The sequence below is a fragment of the Zerene cesonia genome, unplaced genomic scaffold (assembly GCF_012273895.1).
Source record: "Zerene cesonia ecotype Mississippi unplaced genomic scaffold, Zerene_cesonia_1.1 Zces_u003, whole genome shotgun sequence".
In the NCBI taxonomy this organism is placed as follows: Eukaryota; Metazoa; Arthropoda; class Insecta; order Lepidoptera; family Pieridae; genus Zerene; species Zerene cesonia.
This window is the reverse complement of record NW_024045133.1, coordinates 1,562,246-1,573,887: the sequence shown is the minus strand read 5'-3', so window position 1 is coordinate 1,573,887 and position 11,642 is coordinate 1,562,246. Positions and strand designations below refer to the sequence as shown.

General features: G+C 36.3%; 1 protein-coding gene across 1 annotated transcript in view; it reads left to right on the top strand.

The window, feature by feature from the left end:
* The window catches only part of LOC119838458 (oxysterol-binding protein-related protein 8), a 41,293-nt gene extending 33,589 nt beyond the window's left edge, over nucleotides 1-7,704 (top strand). The window contains exons 16-22 of the mRNA XM_038364405.1: nucleotides 90-146; nucleotides 765-890; nucleotides 1,878-2,018; nucleotides 2,896-3,016; nucleotides 4,630-4,672; nucleotides 5,592-5,786; nucleotides 6,254-7,704. Of these exons, the coding sequence (XP_038220333.1) occupies nucleotides 90-146; nucleotides 765-890; nucleotides 1,878-2,018; nucleotides 2,896-3,016; nucleotides 4,630-4,672; nucleotides 5,592-5,786; nucleotides 6,254-6,494 (924 nt within the window). The 3' untranslated portion in view covers nucleotides 6,495-7,704. The remainder of the gene's footprint in view (nucleotides 1-89; nucleotides 147-764; nucleotides 891-1,877; nucleotides 2,019-2,895; nucleotides 3,017-4,629; nucleotides 4,673-5,591; nucleotides 5,787-6,253) is intronic.
* Nucleotides 7,705-11,642: the final 3,938 nt, after the last annotated feature.

Genomic DNA, 11,642 nt, shown 5'->3' with positions numbered 1-11,642 from the left:
TTAATTAACTTAATACCTCCATAACTAAATACTCTTCTGCCTAACCTAGAGAACTTGAATTATTTACGAAATCTCCATTTTGTCTTCAGGTGCACATTATATGCCAAGAGACGGGTTACCAGGCTGACGTGGAGTTCAAATTGAGAGTGAGTTTTCTTAGACTCGTAGTCTTTCGTTAAATTTAAAGTGTCCAAGTCCAAGCCCAAGTCTTTCTATTTGTGTTTTGTATAAAAAAAAGCTTTCTACACTTATTTTTCATGGCATTCAACATTTGCCATACACTTTATACGGACAGATTTAATTCAAACTCTGTACACTTATCACGTACCACCGGTGACGATGCAATAATTTCATGAGTCTATCTTATTGGCCTTATTAGAATCGCCCGGATTAAATAGTTTCCTTACATAAACTCTGTATAAAATCCAAGTGAGACAATTGCGTTGATTCTGTCATTACAACGTGTCTTTAAGTTTTCAATGTATGATTAATTATTATGATGATATGATGATCATCATCATGACCGCCTCCTTGGTACAGTGGTTAACGCGTGAGCGTAGAACCGAGGAGCCCTGGGTTCAATTCCCGGTGGGGACGCACAAAAAAAAAAATGTCTCGCTCTGGCAGGACACAGAAGGCTGATCACCTACTTGTCCGTAAAGAAAATCGATCAGTGAAACAGATGTACATCATCTGCCCCATACCCCACTAGGGGACACGGGACTTCACTACTATGATGATCATACAACACATTGGGTTTCCAGTCGTTCCTCGGCGGCGCGGATCAAACGAACGCGATATCGGGTCGCATAAAACGCGGCAAAGATACGGTGGCAACACTGGACGGCTATTGGGACGGACGGATTGACATAAAGGACAAGAAAACCGGGGTGAGTCGATAATCTTGGTGTGTATTGAAAGACGGAACTTTTTGCTATAATATTGCATAAGTATGTAAGAATGTGTGGATTTAGTAGTTGAAAACGTGGAGAAATTTTGAAATGATAGAAAAAAAAATTCTGTTCTTTCAAAATTTCTCATTTATAAAGCATTTCAATGCTATAAATGTAAAAATTTAATTGAAGACCTTTTAACGGATTTTATTTGTCCATAGTGACTCACTGACTCACTGACTGATCTATCAACGCATACTCGCTAACTACTGGACCGATCGGGCTGAAATTTGGCATGAAGGCAGCCACTTTGATATAGGCAATGAGTATCCGCTAAGAACGGATTTTGATAAATTCTTCTCCCCAAGGCGATGAAAGATTGCACCGGGAATATATATTATGACCACGCGGACGAAGCCGCGGGCAACAGCTGGTCTTATATAATCATGATTGTCTAATTTTGTATTAACTTGTTAAGTTTATGATATTATTTTTGTTTATTAACACTAGATGGCGCTGCTCGTGTTTAAGTCGCGCTAGCGAAATAGTTTCATCATTAAACATAAGAAATCACGGTTATAGTATTTGTCTTGTGTAAACGTAAATAAATAGTTATATTAGCGTTGAGTATTTTAGTGAATCCCGCGAAACTTCAAATTTATACAATGATAAATGAATGAATGAATGAATAATAATTGATTGTACACACCAATAGGAAATATTTCAAAGTACACACGATAAATACAAGTTGCACAATAGGCGACCTTATGGCTACAGAGCCATCTCTTCCAGGTAACTAAAACAAAGAAACAATACAGAGAAAGCGCATGGGTAGGTGGTGTACACTATAGATATAAGTTTAATTAATATAGATAAGTATATAGCATAGCAAATGCATAGATGTAATAAGATACAATATTAAAAAAAAAAACAATATATATGTAAATACTAAACTAAACTGATTGAACACATTAACATTTTCAGGAGGAGACGAGCCTCCTGGACGTCTCTGTGCTGAAGGAGCAACGCTTGCCGCGGTACCTGGTGAACATCGACAAGCAGCACGAGTGGGAGTCGCAGCGGCTGTGGATCAAAGTCTCCGAGGCCATACACAATGAGGACCAGGTGAGGGATGCTCCCTGTGTGCTTGAGGTATTGTGGTGTGTGGTCATTCTTGTGTGGTGTAGTTGAAAGTCCCTTTCTGTGCATAGTATTAAGTTGAGTGGGAACAGTTGCGTGTACTTTCTTTTTAGTGTAATATACAGTTGAAAGTCCTTTCTTTGCACAATATTAATTTGAGAGGGTACAATTGAGAGTCCTTTCTTTGTTGTGTAGGGTATAGTTGAAAGTCCCTGCTTTGATCTTTTGGGTATAGTTAAAGTCCTTTCTTTGTTCTTTTGGGTACAGTTAAAAGTCGTTTCTTTGTTCTTTTGGGTACAGTTAAAAGTCCTTTCTTTGCCCACTATTTTATTGAGTAGTTAAAGTAGGAAGTCCTCACAGTGTATTAAGCTGAGTGGGTACAGTATAAAGATCTAGTTTCGTGGGTACAGTTGGAAGTCCTTTTGCTGTGTTTTACGTCATGTAGTGGTTAGAGTTGAAGGTCACCTACAGGCTTCTAATTCTAATGGATATACTTGAAATGCCTAAATTAACATTATTAATACTCGACTAAATTATTGGTAGAAGTATTTTCTCTCTGTTTAATTTTATATTGAATCGCGCTAGATTTATTTTACTATCGAACTACCCTCATTATGTACGTCATTTGCATATACATAAAAAAACCTATCCACAGACAAAAGTCACACTAATATTATAAATGTGAAAGTTTGTGTGTTTGGATGTTTGTCCGTCACGTCACGTTGGAACAATTGAACGGATTTTGATGAAATTTTGTATACAGATAGGGTATGAGCTGACTTGGATGATACTTTTTATCCCTATTAAATGCTCGCTTGGGATGAAACTACCCTCTTGTTATATCATTTTGTACATCCACCAGGTGGTAGCGACAGAGCAGAAGACGATCATAGAGGAAGCGCAGCGCACGCGAGCCCGCAACCTGACGACCCCCTGGGTGCCGAGACTGTTCCACCGGGACTCCACCACCACACCGCCTGAGGGTAAGTGGATAGTAATAATAATAATGTATACTTTATTTAGCAAAATCGCTTTTCGACAGCCACAGATTCGAAAAAAAAACACACCAAAAAGTCTCTAACACTTTCAATTAAGTAAAAAAATATAATTAAATATATTGAATCTTAAAATAATCTAATCTATTCGACCATCGAATAATGCATGCATATTTAATGAACTTTCAACTGCACGTCAGCTATCGTCGTTTCCACAATAGACGCTCATACTTCAACGTCGGAGATACTCCTCTGGTTAAAAAAATAGTGAAGTCCCGTGTCCCCCAGTGGGGTATGGGACAGATGATATACATCTGTTTCACTGATCGATTTTCTTTATGGACAAGTAGGTGATCAGCCTTCTGTGTGCTGCCAGACCGAGGCATTTTTTTTATTTTCCCCGCCGGGAATCGAACCCAGGACCCCTCGGTTCTACGCTCACGCGTTTACTACTGCACCAAGGACGCGGTCATCCTCTGTTAACCATACGTAATTAACACCAATTACATTACAATTAATATAAAAGAGAAAAAAAACAAACATAATACACAGAGCCAAAAAGGCGGCCCTATCGCTACTAGGAGATTTCTACCAGGTAACCTATCGGTAGGATATACCTATAGGCGGATAGTGTGCGGTGTTGTTTCGAAAAATCGTGTTTTAATGGCGCTTGAGTTGTGTTTATTTACGCTAAAATTGTTTAAATCCTGTTATATTGTTATTAACTGCGTGTTTAGTTGCGTTTAAATGTTATCCTCCTTTATATATTACTTTTTCACAGTTGGTTGCCTGGAAGAGATCACTCTTTCGTGATAAGGCCGCCCGCTGTGCTGGTTTAGTTTTAAGACATTTATTTTAAGGATGCGTTGTGTATGCCAGCACAATAAAGTGTAAATAAATAAATAAATAAATAAATAAATAAATGGCGCTTAATTATTTCATATTACACATAAGTTGCATTTAAATCGCGCTCAGGAAATGTTTAAATCGTGGTCAAATTACTCAAATACGTATATAAATTCATTCAAATATATTCGATTTTCGATTTTTTTGTGGAGTTATGTGGGTACACATGTCTCTCATTTATGCTGACATATTATAGGAGTCGATAGTCAAACCAGTTTTGACTAGTTATGAAATACGACATGTGTCCAATAATTGTAACCGACAATACAATATAAATATTTTGAATATTTTAATCTTAAAACGGTGAAGGAACATCGTGAGGAAACCGGCATGTCCGAGAGTCAAAAGTTCGACGGCATGTGACATCTGCCAACCCACACTTAGCCGGCGCGGTGGATTATAGCCTGAACTTTCATAGGAGGCCTGTGTCCCAGCAGTGGGAACGTATGGGTTGATGATGATGATGATGATTCTTTTGATGAATTTTATTTTTAATTGTTAGTTTTATAGCATTGAAATGCTTTATAAATGAGAAATTTTATATATTATTTAATCAACCGTGGCAGGATCACGGGTGGCCGAGAGGCTAGGCGTTGCTACGGTTAGGCAAGAAACGCAGGTTCGAATCCTGCCTCGTGATCAAATTTTTTCTATTCTTTCAAAATTTCTTAACTTAATTTTTTTTTTTGTTTCAGGTATAATTGACCAGGGTTGGAAATATAACCATTCAGATACAAGGTAAATAAATACTTGAGATTAAATCCCTACTAATATTATAAATACGAAAGTAGCTCTATCTGTCAGTCTGTCTGTTACGCTTTCACGCCTAAACCACTGAACCAATTTTTTTTTTATAATTTGATATGAAGGTAGAACTGAACTTGGGAAAGGACATAGGATAATTTTTATCGCGAAAAAAATGGTAGAAGGAGCTGAAATAGGGAGATGAAAGCGATAAAAACCTCGGGCGAAGCCGCGGGCGGAAAGCTAGTTACACATAAATAAGTGTTTTTTCTAATTTTCAAAAACGTTTATTCTGAATTTCTAGCAAACTAATTTCTTTACATTACTCAAGTAATTATTTTTTAACCAAACTAGACGCTCGTCCCGGCTCCGTCCTGATATTAGGATTCCTGTTTTATCCCAAGGGAGTATTTAATTTAGGTTAAAAATTATATATAATATATTGTCTGTATACCGAATTTCATCAAAATCGGTTCAGTAGTTTCAGCGTGATTGACGGACAAGCGTCCAAACAAACAAATATTCATATTTATAATATTAGTGTGATTGAATGGGGCCATACGGGAAACACCAGTTTTCAAATAAATCAAGTATCATTCAAATGGATTCACCCAGTGGAATGTTTTGAGGTAAGAAAGCCAAAAAAAAAAATCTTCGAATTAACAACCTCCTACTTTGAAGTTAGTAGTGAATGTAGTTTACATTAATATTATAAAGGAGGAAACATTTGTATTTTTGTATGTTTGTAACGTTTTTCACGCAAAAACTGCTCGACTGATTAATAAATAAAATCCATTGACCGGTAAAATACTCCAACATCACTGAGTGACATAGGCTACATATGTACCATGGGCGAAGCGGGGCCGACAAGCTAGTTAAATATAATTATTTAAAGATTTTTATAACACCTCAGCCCCTGGCAGCCGGACGAGTTGATCGAGTACGAGGATGATTTCGTCATCCGTTCCGTCAAGTCTGGTCCTTCGAGCCTGGCGGGTGTTGGTGGCGTCGGTGGCGTCGGTGGTGTCGGCGGCGCGCGGCTGCGGGACCTGCCGCGCTCCGATTCGGACAGTCATGACGATTTGGCGCCCAGGTCTAAGACCAACACGTGAGTGGGGCTCTTTTTCTTCGTTACTTAATCGTAAAAAGTATGTAGTCATTTGCTTGGTAATTAATTGTAATCAAAAATAATTTATTTCAATTTTGAACACAATTAATTGCCAAGCAAGTAACCGACAAACGCGCAATGTCATTATCACCATTATCATAAGTATCAGTTATTTCGTTTCATATACATGCAATGCTATGATAATATAAAAAAGAAGATTTTCACTGAACCAAATTCAATTAAAATTGATGTTAATGCTAATGATATGATTTTTCAATTATACGGTGGTTATAATGCATTCTAATACATAATATTTTATACCTACCAATGAGCTTATGTACAAAAACACTTCATTGGTCCATCCATCAGTAGTGTCTCAATCGCTCGCTCACCCACTCACTCACCCACCCACTCACTCACTCACTCACTCACTCACTCACTCACTCACAGATTCATTCACGTTGCAGCCGAACGATGAAGCAGACGCTCTACTCGATCGACTCGACGCTCCGCGAGCAATCGCTCGCCATCGAGCGCCTGTCGAGGACCGTGGAGTCGCTGCACGAGAGCCAGCGGGCGGCGCCCTACCGGCCGCAGGGCGTCGGCCGCGCGCCCTCCGCCACGCACTCGTGGGACCTGTTCGCTGGCTTCGTACTCGCGATGGTGATGCAGTCGCTGCTCAACTGGATCTTCTATAAAAAAGACTGAGTGACGTTTGACGTTTCACGTTCGACGTTCGGCGTTCGACAGTGACATTGACAGTGACAGTGATGTTTCGATTTTTCGTCTGTGCCCGTTTCGTTTGCGCGGTTTTTCGTTTGACAGGTGTCGGTGGGGTGGGTGTTGTTTTTTTTTCGGCGCGCCAGTCGCTGCCATGTTTACATGAGAAATTTAGTGTTGTTATTTTTTTTAATTCCTGCCAGTTCAAATATGGATTTTTTTAATGGCAGTTGTTAATAATAGTGAGTAATTGCTGTCAAACATAAATTAAAAGTTGTTTTTAAACGATTGTCAAATTGAAAATCGTCCAAGCTGTGAAGGGCATCGGATACTTGCCTATGCTTTGAAATAAATGTATATTGTAATAAATTTACTTTAGCGTTGTTCAGAGCTTATTAAAAATATTATTGTATTGCTCGAATTGCAATCTCTTTTATTTGTGCAATTGTTGGAGTCAAAAATTATTAATTGACAATTAAATAATCGTCACCCGTTAAGTCTGTAGTTTATGATAATCCAAAAAAAGCTATTTTTCTTATTACTATTTGCAAATTTTGCGTTGATTTTAAGTTTTTTTTTCTAATGAAATATAATTAATCATTTCTGACACCAACAATTAACTATAGCCAATAGATATATTATGCCAAAATAACGATTTATTTATATAAGAACGTATATTTTAATGTTTACAAGTTGAATATAGTTAAAATATATTAACTTGCAGCTGTAGTCTAAAATGTAATGGAAAATTAATATTTATCGATTAATAAAAGAAAGGTACAATTCGAAATGACTGCGTTAATTAAAATATATATTTTTCACTATATTCAACTCTATATTTTGACAGATTGGAATGTCAAATTTGGCGCCAAAACAGCTGTCAGAGTTGGCACTGCGGGATCTCGGAAGTTTAATAGAAACTTTCTAGTGGACTCCCGACATACGACGTTTATTTTACGTGTAAAATAAATAGATTATTATAATAATAGTATTTTCACATATTATAACGCTATTTTTAAATCGCTTAATTTTTTTCCAGAATATATAGTAGCCACTTTTATACTTTGTGATTTTACGATAAGCGGTATTAAATTCCTATGATTATTTATCACCTACATTCCTTGCACGCGCGCTTCTATCACGGATTGACGGTCGAAAATAACCGATTTTGAGGTTGGAATAAAGTTCGAAAAAAAAAGAAATACGGAAACATAATATATTCTGTGATTTAGAAATATGTGCGATTCGTGCCTATATGAAAACACGTGAAGAAATATCTATTAATAAATGATAAATTCTTAATGTTTTAGATATAAAAATAACATTTGTATTCTGACTAAATGATTCTGATTTGAAAGAGCTAAGGGTTTTTCATTAATCCCATATGTTTAACTAGAAATCGGATATTTTTTTAAACTCGATGTTTTGTCTCGTTCTTGCGTACGATGAATAACGAAAGAGCGAATGAAACAAAGCACCGATGCGTCGAGTATTTGTAATGTTTATTGGTTAGTTTCTGGCATATATTTCGAACATCTAAATTTCGAATCGATGCGAATAAAATATTGCTATAAATGATTGGTAGTTACTTAAACGGTCCAAAAGTATTAAAATTTCTATTATAGTACCATATTCATTGTCACATGAGGGTTTTGTAGGGGTTTTTTGCTATATAATTGTTGTTTTTTAAAATTAATCAATACTAGACGCTCGTCCCGGCTCCGCCCGGATATCAAGATTTCTGTTTGATCCCAAGGGAGCATTTAATCGGGACAAAAAGTATCCTATGACCCACTTCAGCTCATAGCCTGTCTGTATACTAAATTTCATTAAAATCCGTTCAGTACTTTCAGCCTAATTGACGGACAAACATCCAAACAAATCCTTGATTAAATGGAATATTATTTTTTTCCGATGTGAAATTATTTATGCTGCAGCTGAAAAATATAATCTATACTAATATTATAAAGCTGAAGAGTTTGATTGTTTGAACGCACTAATCTCGGAAACTACTGGTCCGATTTGAAAAAATTCTTTCAGTGTTAGGTAGCCCATTTATTGAGGAAGGCTATAAGCTATATATGTGCCATGGGCGAAGCCGGAACGGATCGCTAGTCGTATACATTGCTGCAATAAACTTATGACCAAATATAATAATTGTTGCCTTAATAGCGATAACTTGATCGATGTTTTAAGTTTAATATAAACTTAGTCGTTTTCCTATATTAACATTATCTCTGATATAGTGAATTGAGTTGTGTTGTACCCGATTTTATCTTATTTAGTGTTTTTTATTGTATTTAAAAATCCAAAAATAAGTTTTTTTTTAGTATGTACCTGCATTAAATATTAACTATCTTTTCTTACTACAGAACCCCAAAATATAAATATAATTTCAAAGGAAATGTTGCCATCATCACATGTTCCATACTTCCCAGTTACTTGTAAATTTCGCATTTAGATAAGGTACATTAGATTGTTAATATTTTTGTTGTTTTATTCATTGAATATATATTTTTTTCCAATTATGGCATTGTTTTATTTCTGATAATCCAGGTTGACAACATAAGTGATTTTTGAATGAATTTGATTAATGATATTTATGTGGGTTTTCTCGAAAATGGTACTTGAAATTTTTAAGAATAAAAAAAATATATCACCAGTCGGGATGAAAGAAGTTATAAATAGTTTGCAGATGTATATCATAATTGTATTTTTGTCTATCAAATAACAATAAAACTTTTATATCATGTCTTTTAAAAGCAATATAACTTCTATGATCTAAAAGTTTGACATTATACGATCAAAAATTACTATTTTTTATACGGAATCCTATAAGATCCCGGATATTTGCCTTGCGGTCCGTGTATCCAGTGATTCCGCAAATCTTTGAAGTCGCTTTCGCTCCAATGAAATCTTTTCGGTAAGAAATGTGCTAACCTTCGCCTTCTATCTAAATCTACTTCGATAATTCTAGTTGGCGCTTGCATGTATTTTAGGGGTTCTTTTCTCTTCGCTTTTTTAGGTTTTTGTCTCACGTAACTCTCTGATTCTTCGGATGAATTAGACTCTTCTATACTATCTTGATATTTCTTAGAATTCCTAACATCGTTACGAGTTAGGTCTTCAGAATCGCTATCCGAATCGTCTTCCTCACTCTCAGAATCGAAATTAGTTCGCAATATTTTCTTAGTAATAAAATTATCGTTATAATTCCTTCTAAGATGCTTTTTCGCGCGTTTCTTCTTTCCGCCAGGTTTAAAGAAAAACATTTTCTCTTTAGACGTTTCTTTACTTATTTTTTTATACCCAGATCTTCCGATGCCCGTAAAGTCCACGTAGTCGTCAGCAAAGTTGGATATGCCCTTTCTCACGGCGTCCTCTATAGAGTCTCTAGTTAAGTCGAGAAAATTGCTGAAATGATGGTTATTGTCTTTAAAAATGACTCGTGTTTCTTGAGCAGTATCAAATTGTGTAATGAATTTGTTTTTCGTTTTATACCGAGATCTGGTCGCTGCCTTTTCGTGTGCCACATTTCTTAAACATAGTAAAATATCGTCATCATTTCTTTCGCGAAGGCATTTATTAATTGTGATTTCAGTAACCCCGTTTCGTTGCTCTATTACATTTATTATTTCGTGGATTAAATCTTTGTTTAAAATATTTCTAGATGCGGCATTATTTAACTTGCTAAAATCTAGGTGTAATATGGGATATCCTTCAACTGAGGTCACTGAAATGGCAATAAAAACGTTATTCTAAATAAATTTGTATGTGGTAGTCGAGCACGCTTCGGCACGAATTGGGCCAGCTCGCACCGGGGAAGTACCACACCTCCACAGAAAGACCGGCACAGAAAGACTGACCGGCGTGAAATAGCATTCTGCTGTGTTTCGTTCGGTGAGTGGAGGAGCCGGAGGCCCATATCCTTTTCCTTACCCTTCCCAGTCCTTTCCTTTATTCCTATCGCCAATCCTTTCTTAATCCCTTCCCAAAAAGTCGGCAATCCATTTGTAGAGGCGTAAGGTCTGCAAAGGACCTTATGCCTCTACAAATGTTCATGGGCGGTGGTAGCGCTTACCATCAGGCGTCCCACCAGCTCCATTGCCGACTGTAACATAAAAAAAAAAAAAAAATTATTTGATATTGCTTTTTTTGGAAATGTTAGGGTGTTTATGTTGCTGCTAGTAATAATTCTTAGAAATATTAGCAGTGTCTAGATTAATTTTCGTGTCTAATAGAGAGCCTCTTATTATTCTGTGCTATATATAGGCTATCACAGATAGGCTATAGTTTAATTTGTTTTTATCCCGAGTCAACACGAGCGGGGCCGAGACTAGCGACTAGTGGACGGTAAAACGTATAAGTAACCAATTTATTCCGTTATATTTCTGTCTGTTAAAATTATTTATTACTGTTACTGTTATTCTAGAAACAAACCTGAAATCAATCCACATAAAAAGCAGCCAATATTTAATAACATTTTCAATTAAATAGTCGTTCACATTATGATAGCGATAAATGCAATGAAAAGTTACCGGATAAAATAGCACCATGCTAATATTACGGAGTTGAACCGTCTATCTGTACACACATTGTATTAATTTCATATACCTATAACCTAGTACGCAATATGACTCTAAAGTCATCTTCACTAATGAAAGAAAACAAAGATTATTTCAACACACACAAATAATTACATAAAAAACAGCAAATCATGAAGATAAAAACAATGTGTACGTAGTGCGTGCGGCAAAAAAGGATGCCATTCTGTATATCTGTGTTAGATTTTCGTAGATTCAAAGACCATTGGAATATGAGAAATCTTATTTTCATTCTATTGCTCCATGGAGGTGGGATTTAATGGAATAAAGAGCTTTAAATATTATTTTCGTGCTAATATGAAATCCTATTGGCTATTAATTACAATTCCGAAGCAATTTTTAAGAAATTTGGAAGCTTCAAATACAAACTAAAACGAATTAGTTCCATTGCTTTCTTGCAATAACTCACATAGCCCTAAAAGTAGAGTCGCTTGCAAATTTGGTATATTTCTTTAATCAGTACCGTCTTTACCATAAGGGCACAAGGGGCCAGTGCCCAGGGCCCCCTTCCTCAGAGGGCCCCGAAGGGCCG